The following is a 16,390-nucleotide window of genomic DNA, read 5'->3' on the forward strand; positions in this document are numbered from 1 at the left end:
GGGGTATCCTGCCTGGCGGGAGAAATCTGGCAATACCTGGGGACATTTTTGGTTGTCATGACTGGGAGAAGGGTGGGGGTGTTACTGGCATCTCATGGTTAGAGGCCAGGGGTGCTGCTGAACACCCCACAGCCCCCCCACAAAAGAATTATCTCACCCTGACTGCTGCTGGTTCCGAGGTTGAGAATCTCTGGCCTGGTGCTGGATGGTGCTCTCAGGCCTGCCCGGGTTCAGGCTGTGGGACCTCGGGCAAGTTAATTCTTGTGTGTCAGTTTCCTTATCTGTAAAAGGGGGATACACGGTGCCCACCTCATAGGCGGTTGTGAGAATGGAATAATTCACTACATGTAATGTGCTTACCACAGTGCCTGGCATGTAAATTCTCAGTAAATGTTCTCTGCTTTCGTGGTTTATTATTATTAATGACTTATGATCCCTATCTGCCTTCAGAGAGTTCGGTCTAGTAGAGAGACAGACAAATAAGCTATAACTGACAGACTTCATTATATGATTCTGTACGTTCTGGGAACACAGAAGAAGAGCTTCCTGATCCAGACTAGGGAATCAAGGAGGGCCTTTAGGAGGAGGTGGCCCAAGTGTAATCTTGATGGACGAATAATGGCTTGCTAGGAGAAGTGAGGATAGGAGGTTTGGAAGGGAGCTCTAGGCAAGGGGAACGGCATGTACAAAGACATGGAGGCACAGAGGACTTAGAACAGCAACCTCTGAATCCCCTATCAGGGCTTCTACCTTGTTCCTCTCTCTGAATACCGATGCCTTAAGTGTGGGCTAGCTATCTTCCACGGCAGATGAGATGGATTTTACGTGGTCCACTGATGAGTACATTGCATGCAACCAGCACTATTTTTTTTGCAGTGCTACTTTGCTTTGAATGAGTCTGAGGTAGAGTCTCAGTTAGGTGCTACTATGTCTTTAACACCTTTCTTTCTAGCACTTGCCATTCCCTGCCCCCCATCTCCAGCCTTAAAAAAGGTAGGCTTACTGGGGTTGTGGAAATGTTCTACATCTTTATTGTGGTTGTGGTTACAAGGGTGTATAACATTTGGCAAAACTCATCGAACTCTACATAGTCAAAATCTGTACATATAAGTTCTACCTCAATAAAAAGAGAGCATTCAGGGGCAGAAAAAAGGGTGGGCCTCAGAGTAGAGCCTTTGGCCGGCCACAGTGTCTCGAATCTCGGATTTAGTAACTTTTATTTTTATTGTGTTTTTACCCTACCTTCTATTTACGGAGGTGACACAGATTTTCCACTTGTGGTAGTGGTATAAAGTTTCCTTTTAAAATTAAAAAAGTACTGTGTGAGTGAATTTAAATATAGAAATATTAAGTAAATAATATTTACTGGTGGTACATGGATATCGCAAAGATCATGCACGGGGTAAAAAGAGCAAGATTTTTGGGAACCCTTCTGAAAATCTGGTGGTTCTAAGATGAAACTCACGTCACCCAGTGGCTGTGTGGACGTGGCCGTGACCCCGAGGGGCTGGCTGTGAGGGGGACAGTTGTGTAAGGAGGGAGAGCTGAGAATCCTAGCTGCTTATAGAAATGTGTTCACGATGAGCCGTGCGTCTGGGATATTCGCTGTCAAACACCCAGAGAGCCGAGAATGGAATGATGATCGATTACCTTCACATTCCCTGCTTGCTGTGAAACTTTCAGAATCTCGAGAGGAAAAAGAAAACGGAAAAAACTCTGCTGCTTGGATTAATTAAAACCAGTGTAAATGCTTTGGATGCTTTTGCTCAGCAAACGGGCCTTTCTGTTCGGCGTTGCGGCCAGCAAGTGTGAGTGGTGTGTGTTTTCGTGGCCGAGTTTCTGTGACTGTTCACGTCAGGCCTGAGGGGGTGTTTCTGATGAGATGTGATGCATTTCATCTGATAAGGCCGGAATTTTTGCTAAGAGACTTTTTGTGGTTTGTTGCACTGGTTCACAGAGTAGTGGATTATCAGAATGTTGTCGGATATGGATTTGATGTTGAACTCTCGCTAGATTAAAATTCTACACTCTGTTACCTGCCAGGAAGGTGTGCGTGTGTGCGTGTGTGTGTGTGTGTGTGTATGCACATAGATACAAGTTGTGATCGATTGCCTCTTCATAAGAACTCAAGACCCTACACACCCCAGCTAGAAAAATCAAAGGATTTCACAGCCAGAAGTGACCAAGGAAGCCGATCTAGTTTAGTGCTGTCCTATAAATGGGAAGGCTGAGACATAGAGCCGGTGGGGGACTTTTCCAAGGTCACACAGCTCGGTAGTGGCAGAGTAGGACTAGATCTCAATTTCCTGCTTCTGAAATGAGGGTGTCATTACGGTATACCCTGTCATGTCACCCCGATGCCCCACCACCTTTAAAATAAAATAAAACATGTTTCTTTTGGGAATTGTATTTCTTTTCTCGAGGTCATACAGAAATCAGTCTCCTTTCTGCCATGCTTCTGCCTGATTACTTAGTTGCCCTCCCTGGAGGAAGTCACTGTTACTGTAACTTCCAGAGAGAGCCTGTGTACGGGACCGCTTGTGTGTGTGTGTGTGTGTGTGTGTGTGTGTGTGTGTACCTGTGTATACATTCCTCTATCCTGTTTTCATACTGTGCATGTTATATGTACCTTTTCTCCTTTGACACTGTATCTTGTCATTCCAGATCAATGCAGAAAGAACTTTTCCAACCCTTTATCCAGCAGCATTGTATCCCATTGTATGAACAAACCAGAATGCAACCCATCCCCAACTGATAGACATTAGGTTGCTTCCAGTCTTCTGGGATGACAAACAGGGCAGTATTTTTTTTTTTTTTTTTTTAAGATTTTATTTATTTGAGAGAGAGTGAGAGTAAAAGAGAGCACAAGCAGGGGGAGGGGCAAAGGAAGAGGGAGAAGCAGACTCCCTGCTGAGCAGGGAGCCCGATGCGGGACTCGATCCTAGGACCTTGGGATCATGACCTCAGTCAAAGGCAGATGCTTAACTGACTGAGCCACCCAGGTGCCCCCAAACAGGGCAGTATTAACTAATCTTATGCACACTTCATTTGGCACATATGAGGGTTTAGCTGCAGGATAAATTTCTAAAGCAACATTGTTTGGTTCCAAAAATACGTGTGTTGGAATTTTGATAGATATTACCAAGTTACCCTCTGGAGGTTATATCTTTCTACCTTTTGGTTTGGATATTAACATCTTTGAGTAGCAGTTTAAATATTTCATATAGACTTTTGTGAACTCACTTTTAAAAAAATTCATTCAGCCAACCAACACGTATTTTTTTTGGGGGGGTTCCTGTCCAAGTGCTAGGAATACATTAGGGGGTGAAAGAGTCCTCATAGAATTTCCTGTTGTAGGGGTGGAGCTGGAGGTTGGGAGAGAGGCAGGCAATAAACAACTAAATTCAGAATTACTTAATTGGAATTTTGGGAAGTGTATGGAGCAGAACAGAGAAGCGTGAGTGGGCTCTAATTTAGCCAAGGAGACCAGGAAGCCTTCCCCAGCACATGACACTTTAGCTGGAAGGAATGAGTAGTTTAGTCATGTAGAGAAGGGGCCTGGGTATGGTGGGGGGAGGAGCTGTTGTGACAGAGGGAACGGCAAGCGCAAAGGTCCTGAGGCAGAAAGGAGGTAGGTGCTTTCTAAGAACAGAAAGACAGCCAGTTTGGTTGGGGTCCAGGGAGAGATGTGGGAGGGTAGAGAGAGGCGAGGCCAGAGGTGGCAGGCAGGGCCTGGCCAGGCTGGCCTAGTTGAGGTTGTTCATCTTTACCCTAAGAGCTGTGGGAAGCCATTTCTGGGCTCTCGCCTGGGGTGGGGACACCATCTGGACCTCATGAGATCAGCTCAGCGAAAGCAGGCAGCATGTAGTCCAGGATGGTCCAGAAAGGGCACCAGGAGGTTGAGGATCATCTTTGTAGCCACCTCGGCTCCCCAGGGCAAGGGCCTGTCACACAACTTTAAGAAGAGTTTCCATTTCTGGCTGGCTGGACCTTGGGCATGCTTCTTCTATTGTTTGCTCACTCACTCAGCAGACGTTTATGGACAGCCTGTGCTAGGTGCCCGGCAAACAGTGCTGAGCCTCAGTAGATACGGTTCCAGAATGGTAGCATGGTGTCTAGTGCATGGGTTGCAAACTTTTGTAAAGGGCTAGATGATCAATATTTTAGGTTTTGTGAGCCATAGACTGTCGTAACTATCAACTCTACTATTGTAGTGCAAAAACAAGCCATAGACCGTAGGTAAACAAATAGGTGCATGGGTGCATTTCTATAAAACTTGATCTACACACACAGTCTGTGGGCCAGATTTGGCCCAGGAGCTGCAGTTTGCCTGCCCCTGATCTATCAGGATGAGATTCCCTCAACACATAATACCTGATGTGTCATGAGCTGGTAACAGGTGTTAGCAGAGAAAAGATGGCAGGGGAAAAGGGCAGAGAATGAAAGACACGGGAAGAAATTAAGGGAAGCAGCCATGTGAAGATCTCGGAGGGTAGAGTTTCCAGCAGAATGAACAGCACTCAAGAACTTCAAGGCGGGAGCTACTTGAAGAATAGCGAAGGGGTTAGCAGGGCTGTTGCTGAGTCAGGGTGGGAAAAAGTGGGGAGGTATGAGTGGTGAGACGGGCCAGGGCTCAGGGACAAGTGTGTTAAGGACTTTAGATCACATCTGGGGCAGCTTTTAAAGTTTTGCAGATGGGCGTTTCGAGAGGCTACCGCGTGGCGAACAGACTGGAGGGGGCGAGGGTAGAAGTGGGGAGCCCAAGGGGGGAGGTGAGTAGGTCCAGGTGAGAGAGGACGGCTCATGGCTTAGGGCAGAGGGGTTGTGGTGGAGAAGGAGACACACAAACCTGTGGCTTATGTTTTGACAGTAGGGCCATCAGGATTTGCTGTGGATTGGGTGTAAGGTGTGTGAAAGAGAGGAGTCAGGCTGACCCATGCCCTGACAGGGCGCTGGATGAGGGTCAGGGTGGCGGGGAAGAACAGCTCCTTCCCTCCTCACTCAACCCGCTCTCCAGCGTGGGTCCTTTCGAGGTGGCAGCCGAAGGCCGCTACTAAAGAAAAAGATCTTTCTGTACCCTCTGTTCTCAATAGCTTGAGAGACTACAGAACCATGGCTCTGCCTTTTGAGGGCCAAGGGGCTTGTCTATGGGATTTCTCATCTTGCAAATTCTGTGTCTTTGGGTGAATCTCGTCCCCTCCCTGGGCCCCAGCTTCCCCATCTGTAAAATGGCACAAGATGAGACGTGACTCAGGAGTCCTCGTTCTAAATTAAGCCAGTATTTACACAAGGGTGTGAAAGGCTGGGATTTGAACCCAGAGCCCCTTGGACTCCAGAGCCGGTGCAGTCTCCCCCTGCATCCTGTGGCCGCACCATATATGCAGAATGATGATGTAAGCCAGGTCAGTGGTTTCTAAACTGTGGGTCATGACCCACTGGTGGGCCAGGAAATCTGTCGAATAAGTTATGACCAGCATTTAAGCCAAATAGCCCCAGATAAGAGGGAAGAGAAGAGTGTATTGTATGTAGCAGGGTAAGTATCGTTTCGTGAAGCTTTTGTTTCAGTCTCCAGTAAATACGGTGTGAGCTGAGTTGTGAAATGAAATGAATCTCTCCCAAGGGTTCCACAGAACCACAAGTTTGGAGGCCACGGGCCCAGCGCGTCCCACATGGCTTGGATGAGCTGTGCTCTGTGCACCTGCGCTACAATCTTTCTGCTTTGGTCTCGCTCTTCGAGGAATCTGGGATGAAGTGGCCTCCCTTTCCTCTGGCGAGGGAAGGAGGCTCCAGCTTGGGATTTGGTGTGGTGGGGATTAGAAAAAACAAACAAACAAACAAACCAATCAACCAGGAGACAAAACCCAACCTGTGATTGCTCTGCACGGGAGTTCTGTTTTAGAGGCTTAAAAAGACCCCTCCCTCCCCCCTTCTCTTTCCAGAGGAACCGAATGCACATAAGGTCGCCAGCCCACCCTCCGGACTCGCATATCCCGATGAAGTCCTGGACTATGGCCTCAAGCCATACAGCCCCCTCCCCAGTCTCCCCGGCGAGCCCCCCGGCCGATTCGGAGAGCCCGATAGGGTAGGGCCGCAGAACTTTCTGAGCCCGGCGGCCAAGCCAGCGGGGGCCTCGGGCCTGAGCCCTCGGATCGAGATCACTCCATCTCACGAACTGATGCAGGCAGGGGGCCCCCTCCGCGGGAGAGACACTGGCCTGCTGGGGGAGCAGCCGGCCCCGGCCGGCGCGGCCGCCAGCCCGCGGTTCACGCTGCCCGTCCCCGGCTTCGAGGGCTACCGCGAGCCGCTTTGCTTGAGCCCGGCTAGTAGCGGGTCCTCTGCCAGCTTCATTTCCGACACCTTCTCCCCCTGCACCTCGCCCTGCGTCTCGCCCAATAACGGCGGGCCCGACGACCTGTGTCCCCACTTTCAAAACATCCCTGCTCATTATTCCCCCAGAACCTCGCCAATAATGTCACCTCGAACCAGCCTCGCTGAGGACAGCTGCCTGGGCCGCCACTCGCCCGTGCCCCGTCCGGCCTCCCGCTCCTCGTCGCCTGGTGCCAAGCGGAGGCATTCGTGTGCCGGGGCCTTGGTTGCCCCGCTGCCCGGAGCCTCACCCCAGCGCTCCCGGAGCCCCTCGCCGCAGCCCCAGGACGACGGTGCCCCCGCTGGGTACCCCCCCACGGCTGGCTCTGCCGTCCTCATGGATGCCCTGAACAGCCTCGCCGCGGACTCGCCCTGTGGCATCCCCCCCAAGATGTGGAAGACGAGCCCGGACCCGTCGCCGGTGTCCGCCGCCCCGCCCAAGGCCGGCCTGCCCCGCCACATCTACCCGGCCGTGGAGTTCCTGGGGCCCTGCGAGCAGGAGGAGGGGAGGAGCTCGGCCCCCGAGTCCATCTTGCTGGTGCCGCCCACCTGGCCCAAGCAGCTGGTGCCTGCTATTCCCATCTGCAGGTGAGCGGGCCCGGGAAGCGGTGTGGTCCACGGTTTACTTTTAGGGGACTTTTTCTGGTTAGGGGGCGCCAGACAGAGTTCACGTCCTGGCTCTCGGCTTATTGCCTGTGAGGCCTTGGCAAGGAAGTTAAATTCTCCGAGCTGTGGTTTCCCCATCTGTAAAATGGGCCTGAGGGTACCTAACTCACCAGGTGGTGGTCCTGACGATGCAAGCGATCGCTGGTAGGGCACCTGGCTGATTCATTCATTCACAGAACGGGTGTTTATCAGACACCTGCTATGGGCCAGGCACGCACTGTTACAGGTGTTGGGGAGCTGGCGGTGAACAAAATGGGCAAAAATTCCTGTGTTCAGGGAGCTGACATTCTGGGAAGCACAGAGCAAGCCTTAATGTGTGGAATTCGCAGTCCTCTTATAAGAGGACTTGATGATGGTTGGTATCTGCAGTCAGTGATCCGGAGGTCCTAAAAAAAGGAAGCGTGAGCCCTAATCCTCAAGGAGCTTAAAAGAGTGGTAAGCTGAAGAGATGCATGTAGGTGGTCTGTAGGGTCTGTCGGTTCTGGATCTGAGTCCTGGTTCTGCCGCTCACCGGCTGTGTGATCTGGTGCTGCGCTCCTGCTGTGCCCGTGGCAGGCATCACTAATCATGCAGGCCCTCTTTCTCACTGAGCACCTTTTTGATGCCATTCCCAGGGCAGGCATTGCTAATCAATCAGGACCCCCTTTCCCACTGAGCACAACACTAAACCTTGGCTCATTCCCTATGAGATGAGGATGATAATAGTCCCACCTCAGCATGGTTTTTTGGTTTTTGTTTTTTTTTGCAAGGATTGGGTGAGAGGATATATATCAAATTCTTGGCACGGAGCCTGCACAAAGTAAGAGTGCAAAAAAAAAGGGGGGGGGCAGCCATTATTTTTATAGGAGAATTGTCTTATTATTATGGGGGAAGCACTTTAGAGAGTGCTTTCTCATCAGTGAGACTTGTCCTAGGAGATTGAGCTCCCGATGGTTGTTAGAGGAATGACAGTTGACAGTGATCATCACCAGTATTTAAGGATGCTTGCTGTATGCCAGGCATGATCCTAAGTATTCTGTATGTACTATTTCATTCTTATATAAACATGGCTGGCGTTATTTTTTATTTTTGAAAGATTTTATTTATTTCAGAGAGAGAGAGCGTGTGTGTGCACAAGCAGGGGAGAAGGGCAGAGGGAGAGAGAGGCAGACTTCCCGCTGAGCAGGGAGCCCGACGCAGGGCTCGATCCCAGGACCCCAGGATCATGATCTGAGCTGAAGGCAGACGCTTAACCCGCTGAGCCACCCAGGCGCCCCTGGCTGGTATTATTTTTATCTTCATTTTGATGCTAAGAAAAATGAGGCTCACAGAGGTTAGAAGCAGATGATATTCCATCAAAATGAGGGTAAAAATAATCCCAACACTTTGAAAACCATGAGGTAATGGTAATAACATGAGGCTGTAGATTCTTTTTTATTTTTATTTTTATTTATTTTTATTTATTTTTTTAAAGATTTTATTTATTTGACAGAGACAGAGATAGAGAGAGCAGGAACACAAGCAGCGGGAGTGGGAGAGGGAGAAGCAGGCTTCCTGCTGAGCAGGGAGCCTGATGTGGGGCTTGATCCCAGGACCCTGGGATCATGACCTGAGCCGAAGGCAGAAGCTTAATGACTGAGCCACCCAGGCGCCCTGTAGATTCTTTTTTAAAAAATTTTATTTATTGTATTTATTTTTATTATTTTTTAAAGATTTTATTTATTTGAGAGAGAGAGGAAGCGCATGAGCAGGGGGAGGGGCAGAGGGAGAGGGAGAAGCAGACTCCCCTCTGAGCAGGGAGCCTGATGTGGGGCTTGATCCCAGGACTCCGGGATCATGACCTGAGCTGAATGAAGGCAGATGCTTAATGGACTGAGCCACCCAGGCGCCTCTATTCTTTTTTTTTTTTTTAAGATTTATTTATTTATTTTAGAGTGGGGGAAGGGGCAGAGGGAGAGAATCTTCAAGTAGACCCCCCGCTGAGCAGGGAACCCCTCGTGGGGCTCCATCCCAAGACCTCACGAGATCATGACCTGAGCTGAAACCAAGAATCGGATGCTCAACTGACTGAGCCACCCAGGTGCCCTGAGGCCCTAGATTCTTCAAAGCATGTTTGTTTTTAGCAAATGGAAACTTTTTTTTTTTTTTTTTTTTGCAAATATTAAATTGAATACCAAAATAGATTGTGGTGGAGCTGTTTCGACTGATGGGATGAGAGTAGACAAGAGCTCTGTCCACCGGGCCTTGCTTATCCCACCCACAGACCGACCTGGACCACGGGGAGCTTCAGTCTGGCCCCTCCTCCAGACAGTTCTGAGAACACTGGTGCCATGATAGGTTGATTGGTGTTCCTTAAAAAAGGAGTTTCTGAGTTTAACAGAGTTAAACAGGTATCCTGATCCAGGGGCCACTCCCAGCTGTGGACAGAACAGGCAGTGATTTCAAAGGCCATTTGGCCATGGAGTTACGAGTTCTGTGACCAAAGTTGTATGGAGCCACCTTAGGAAATGCTGATTAAGGCCAACCCCGGTTCAGGTTGAGAAACCTAGGTTTGGCGAGGTGAGGGGACATGCCCAGGCTCACCCAGCTTGTTAATGACTGCGTTGGAAACTTAGAACCTCGGGTTCTTGACTCCTCCTTGTTCTCTCTGCTTCAGATCAGTCTCCAGAATGTGATTCATGTAATGATTGAGATTGGAGAAGAACATTGGCTCAGTCATTAAGTGTCTGCCTTTGGCTCAGGTCATGATCCCAGGGTGCTGGGATCGAGCCCCACATCGGGCTCCCTTGTTCCTTGGGAAGCCTGCTTCTCCCTCTCCCACTCCCCCTGCTTGTGCTCCCTCTCTCGCTGTGTCTCACTCTGTCAAATAAATAAATAAAATCTTAGGGAAAAAAAAAAGGATCATGCTGCATATGTCTGAGACTTTACTGTTTATAAAGACTTTATCATTTCTCCTTCCATCTCCATTCTGTGGCTGGATCTGAATGCTAGTAGCTCTGAATGCTAGTAGAGTACTTTAGTCCCTACAAGTGCTAGCTTGTGCCAGCCAAGGAGATATTTGTAAGAATTTTCTGTGAGATAGAGGGGATAGGGTGTTCAGGGAAGTCTCATGATAATATTTGTCCCAGGGTGTGCAGAGCAGAGGGCTGAAATTCACATGCAGCATTTCACGTTGGCTCTGATGGTCTAATTCTTAAGATTGTAATGAAGTCATCAAAGACTTATTCTGGAACCAAGGAAAATTTGAAGTTGATACTTAGAGATATCCCACTGGATCTTCTACTCCTTGATTTTTTTTTTTTTTTTTGATACTTCAAAAGATAATATAGGGGTGAAGTGATTTTTTTATGAGCTTTATTTTGCAAACTTAAAAAAATTTCACTTGCATACGTAATGAGAGTACAAGTATTTGACACACACAGCATCTTGGCTGCAGGCAGAAGCTGAAGGCATGTTGGCATTGAAACTAAGGTGGACACTAAGGATAAGGGGGGCTTCGGGAGGCAACTAGTTGCAAAGAAGAGCTGGAGCTTTGCTTGCATAGTGAGGATATAATTTTAAGTTGGATTGTATGGTCAAGTTGGGCTCCAGCAGTGATGGAGTTCATGGGGTGCCACTCCCCCGCATCTCCCCTTGGTACTGCTGTGATGGAGAAAGGATGGAATTGGTTTCATTGCAAATGCTTAACTAAGTCCAGTTGATAATGTCAGCTTTTAGCAGCTCTGGGCTTGTTTAGTGGAAAAGAAGGTGCTGATTGGATTAACGATTGGTGCCATATGTGCAAAATCAGGACACAGTGACACAAATCCATGTATTTGCAACTTTGAAGCTACTTTGATTTTTTTTTTTAAAAGATTTTCCTTATTTGAGAGAGAAAGTGAGAGAGAGAGCATGAGAGTGGGGAGAGGGAGAAGCAGACTCCCCACTGAGCAGGGAGCCTGATGTGGGACTCAATCGTGGGACTCCAGGATCATGACCTGAGCCAAAGCTGATGCTTAACAGACTGAGCCACCCAGGTGCCCCTGAAACTACTTTAAATATAAGGGCTTCTTTGAAATAAAACTGCTCATTTATTCATTCATGTATCCATCCAGCCATCTACCCATCTACCCACTGAATAGTCACTGAGAACCTGTCAAATGTCAGGTATTGCTCTAGAGTCATTCTATAAGTGAGAGATTTTCTTGGCCCTATTTTAAATAAATTAGTAAGATAAGAGGTAGTGTAGACATGTGCATGGAGCACTAGACCGAGAGTCAAGACATATAAGTTGCAGCCTTGGTGTGTCTTGCTTTGTAATCCTGGGGAAATGTCTATGTTCTCTGAGGCTCTGAAGGAATAGTTTAGATAGATCATTAAGGCCTCAGTCAACTCTTAAATGACATAATTCTAACCATATATCAAGTACCTGTTGGATGTGCTGGGTAGGTTTAAGATTCTATAGGGGGGCGCCTGGGTGGCTCAGTCATTAAGCGTTTGCCTTCGGCTCAGGTCATGATCCCAGGGTCCTGGGATCAAGCCCCGCATTGGGCTCCCTGCTCCACGGGAAGCCTGCTTCTCCCTCTCCCACTCCCCCTGCTTGTGTTCCCTCTCTCACTCTCTCTTTGTCAAATAAATAAATAAAATCTTAAAAAAAAAAAAAAGATTCTATAGGAAAATAAAACTTAAGGCATGTCATTACAACTTCAGATGTAAAGGCATATATATCTAATACTATAACCACAAGTAATTTAGATTGTCTATAGGAGATAATTATTTATTTGAAATATGCACTATATATAGGGAAACATAATTATAGCCTAATATTTGAGGAGTTATTGCGCTAAGCTCTTTATATGATCTCAGGATCCCCATTTCTTAGTTGAGGAAACTAAGGCCTAGGGAGGGGAGGCATCTGCTCAAAGTAGTTAGAGGTGGAGCTTGGACTTAAACTTGGGTGGGTAACTCCAGTCATGTTCTTGACCTTTACTCTTCCTTTAAATTTAGGGGTCTCTAAATTTAGCCACATCTCTATGGTTAGATGTTCTATACTTGCTGTGATAAGCAATGCCTATGACTGGAAATGGTCTCTCCCTAGAATTAGCTTTTAATTGAAAGCATTGGACTTGGAAATAAGAGCTGATATAACCCTCCAGTGCCATCTGGTCCATTTGTTATGTTATTATAAGACACTGAAGATAGAGGAGGTGAGGTTACTTGCCTAAACTAACATGGCCCATTAGTGACACACGTGGGCCCCTGACTTCCACTTCAGTGTACCTTCTCCCACACTTATTCCTTTGGAATGGGAGAACATTCTGGGAAAAGGGTGATTTTTAGAGGTAGGAGGTGGTACTCTTCCAAATTCCCAGAGGAAAAGAAGTTATAGCAGTTAGAAATATGCTAGAATTCACGTGTCATGAAGTTAGCTTCATAAATGGAGATGTCAGTCGCACTGTTGTCATCAAAGATGGAAGAGAAAACCAAGAAAAAGATCTCTACCTTGTGAAGTGTCCTACCTATCCTTTCTGAGAAATATGTGCTTTCCAACAGCCAGTATTTTACTCATATACTCACTGGACATGATTTTTCCAGAAAAGGGACCATTTACATTTATTGTACAGGTTGACAAGTCCTGATTTCTCGTATACATGACTGATTCTATTTCCTCCTTCAGCATCCCAGTGACCGCATCCCTCCCTCCGCTTGAGTGGCCACTGTCCCACCAGTCGGGCTCCTATGAGCTGCGGATTGAGGTGCAGCCCAAACCACATCACCGGGCCCACTATGAGACCGAAGGCAGCCGAGGGGCTGTCAAAGCTCCAACTGGTGGCCACCCTGTCGTTCAGGTACGGACTTGAATTCTTTTCCTTTTGGTGTCCTTCATTTGCCAGTAGGTGAGCTACTTCTGCTCAGCCACTGCCTGTTGCTTGTTGGGTTGTCGTATGTGTCTCAGCCTCTTATTTGTCTGACGGATGGGAAACTTGAGATGGAATTAGTATCAGAAGCTGGTCCAGTTACTCAGAGGCTAGAGGAGAAAGTCTTCCTGAGCTGGATAAGGATAGAAATGATATTCTTGCTCAAGCTACTTCTTCCCTTCTCTTTCTGATGGAAAAATTGCTAGATTTTGCAGAGATTTGTGTATTGACAGGAGGTTTCTGCAACCATTATTTTGTGCTTAAATTTCAGATGTGAGTCCACTGAGAAAATTCCATACACTCTTGTAAAATATAGAAAACTAGGAGAAAATTAAAATTACACATAAAATAACTATTAGCATTTTATATATTTATTGTTGCCTTTTCTATGCACAAACATGGCAATGTCTGTTAATGTACATTCATATGCTTGATGTTACAGTGGTTGGTACTCTGCTATTTTTTATATTATACCATGAGCATTTCCTCCTGTTTTTTTCTTAATCGTTATCTTTTTGTCTGTGGCTTTTGATTTAACCTCAGACTTTTTTTTCCAAATAAGTAGAGACATGTGCATTTTTCTGCAAAATAGAGTTGAAATTATCTTTCTTAATTGCGTAATCTGTTCAACCCGAGACTGCTGATTGGTGCTCACCAACCAACTCAATTAAGCAGAACCTTCAATACATATAAATTTACCTTTTATTTGTATTTACCTTAAAGTGGATGTATTCTATGATAAGAATTATATGATGTGTTAGAACGCTCTAGAGAGGTTAACAATGCAGATGCCTAAGCATCACCTGAGACTACTTAATGAGAAACTATATGAGTAGAACTCAGACAAACAAAAAACACAAACCCCCAAACCCTGAAATCTCCACAGGTGCTTTCAGTGTATACACCTGGTTAATGAATTTTATGATAATATTAGGAACTTATAAATCCTGACAGTTGCTTTTTCTAGAGCTGACATCATAGCTATTTTGGGATCTGTGTCTATTCCTTGCTTCTTTTCCTTGACCATGAGCCACATTTTCCTCTTTTTTTGCATGTCTAGTAATTGTTGATTATCTTCTGATGTTGGGATGATAATATGTATACTGGATATTATAAAGACTCTGGATTTTGTTATCTTCCGTGGAAGGCAGTTCAGTAACGGGCTGATCACTGTGAACTTGTGTGGACTTGAGTTTACATTTTGTGAGGGTAGACCTGTGGGAAGCCCGAGATGTTTCCCGTGCTCCCTCCTGCGTCGATTTCATTGAGACTTGGTTTTAGATTCTGTCAGGGCAGGTCTGGGGAAGCCTTTCTCTAAGGTGTACCCTTATTTCTAAGGCATAACCTTTTTGGATGCTTGGTGGGGGAGGTAACTCCACGCTGGTGGTATGGAAGCTGTCCTCAGGTGGAGAGCTAGAGTGAATGTATGCTCAGCTCCTGTGTTTCCTTTTCCCCAGTGACCACAGTCTTATGCTGCCTGCCGTCTAACGCCTGACAACAGTTGCCTTGTATAGGTTTGTCCTGACTTAACGGTTGTTGATGGTGGGAGGGCTGGTCTGGTACCATTTACTCTGTCATGCATGAAAATGGCTTTTTTTGGGAAAGGAAGTCTTTATGTGATTATTGATCTAGGCTTATTGATTCTAGGAGGGGACTTCCGGCTCGGAGGGTGGCGTTAGTCTGTGGATTGGAGTCGAAGCCTTTAGTAGTGATAGAAAAACTCAAGGCAGATTGGAAGGGGGATTTAGGGGCTTGTCTGAGGAGGTTACTATTGCAAAAGCAGGCCAGGAGACTCGGGAAGAAGCTAGACTTGAGAATGGTCCCAAATGTACTTCTTTGTTCAGTCAACCCATTCAACAAATGGATTCATTCTGCAAGTATATGTTGAGCCCCTTCTTTTTGCCATATACTGTTTTTGATACTAAAATACAATGAATAAAAAAGAAGTTATGCTCTCTTTCTTCATGGAGCTTATGGTCTAGGGTGAAAGAGTTATTGACTAAGTAGTCATAAATGATAAAAGTACAAAAGGTGACAAGAAGCATGAAGGAAAAGAACATGAGGTTCTGGGCGTGTAAAATGGAGGAGCCAATGAAAACAAGGGAAGAACATCTGCTAAGATTTCCCTGAGAAGGAGCCTGGTGCTGAGGATGCATCAGGGGAACAGCACGTGCAAGGGCCCGGAGGTAGAAGAAAGCAGAAAGAACCACGTCAGAGGAATGAAGGAGGCCAGTGTAACCGGAGCAGGAAGCCAGAGGGAGGGGGAGAGAGGTAGGCAGGGGCCAGAGCCTGCAGGGCCTGGGTAGCCAGGGGGGTAGAGTTTGGCTTTATCCTGAGATATGAGAAGCAGGAAAGAAACATGATCTGATTTAGGCTTTGATAAGACCCGGCTCTGATTGCTCCATTGGAGTAGGTAGGAGCTGAGATCAGGAGAGAATTAGCAGGCTCTGTTCATGGTCTCTGTCCTCTTAGGGCTGTGCGGTATCTCCAGTCTCTGATCACTCATCATATGTGGGTTGAGCGCTGCTGTGGCACGGTAGTAGATTCTGAGATATGGTATGAACAAAACAGCGAGAAATCCTCGGCCTCATGAGCTTACAGTTCAGCAAAAGGATAATAATAGTGGTTAACATTCAGCATGCATTTACTGTGGGCTAGACCCTCTTCCAAGTGCTGTATGTGCTGACTTATTCAATCCTCAAAGGAGCCTTAGGAAGCAGGTTACAGTTAGGTCAAGGAGATGTCAAGGAACTTGTTCAGGGTCATAGCTGTCCAGTGGGCCTGGGATTTGGACCCCCAGGTCCTGCTACACAATGTTCCTGATTTTTCACGTCTCTCTGCAGACCATCTTTCCTTGACTTCTTACTCTTATGAGGCTGAGAAAGCCCGGTGGAAAACTGCCCACACCTCCTGCCTATCAGTTTTATGTGTTGTCCCGGCACCAGCTCATTGGGGCCCAAATGGCAATTTCTTAGGGAGATTCTAATTAGCCCCGGTTGGGAAGGCCCACTGGTTTAGGTGGCTTGGCCAGAGAGGTTAGACCATGTGCAATGGTAGGCTCTGCTCACCCTTTCATCTAGGGCCGGGGCCATGGAAAGTTCCAGAGAAGGGAATGAGTGGGATGTACAATTCAAAAGACCCTGCTGAACTGTGCTTGAAGTTCATGCCCCTCCTTCTGACAGCCCCCAAGGATCCGTCCCTCTTCTTGCTTGTAGCTTTGAAAAACCCAGTGCCTGACTTAAAAGTTTGTAGCCACATTCTCTAAAGATACAAAGTGAAGTATTTAAAAAAAAATCATTTGAATAGATTGTGTTCTCTTCAAAATGCAATGTGCTAACCACTGATTTTTTTTAGCATAGTAAATCAGTTTTTAGAAAACTTCTTTGAAAAATGAAGTGAAGAGGGGACTTAAGACAAGTGCTCTTACCCCTTAGGTAGGAGTGAAAACCCCTTTCGAAATCTGGAGGGTTGCCCTTTCGTTC

General features: G+C 46.9%; 1 protein-coding gene across 1 annotated transcript in view; it reads left to right on the top strand.

Annotated features, from left to right (window-relative positions):
* The window catches only part of NFATC2 (nuclear factor of activated T cells 2), a 138,693-nt gene that overhangs the window by 12,350 nt on the left and 109,953 nt on the right, over positions 1-16,390 (top strand). Inside the window, exons 2-3 of the mRNA XM_032387614.1 lie at positions 5,940-6,954; positions 12,668-12,839. Of these exons, the coding sequence (XP_032243505.1) occupies positions 6,176-6,954; positions 12,668-12,839 (951 nt within the window). The 5' untranslated portion in view covers positions 5,940-6,175. The remainder of the gene's footprint in view (positions 1-5,939; positions 6,955-12,667; positions 12,840-16,390) is intronic.

Source organism: Phoca vitulina, unplaced genomic scaffold (genome assembly GCF_004348235.1).
Source record: "Phoca vitulina isolate PV1807 unplaced genomic scaffold, GSC_HSeal_1.0 scaffold50, whole genome shotgun sequence".
In the NCBI taxonomy this organism is placed as follows: domain Eukaryota; kingdom Metazoa; phylum Chordata; class Mammalia; order Carnivora; family Phocidae; genus Phoca; species Phoca vitulina.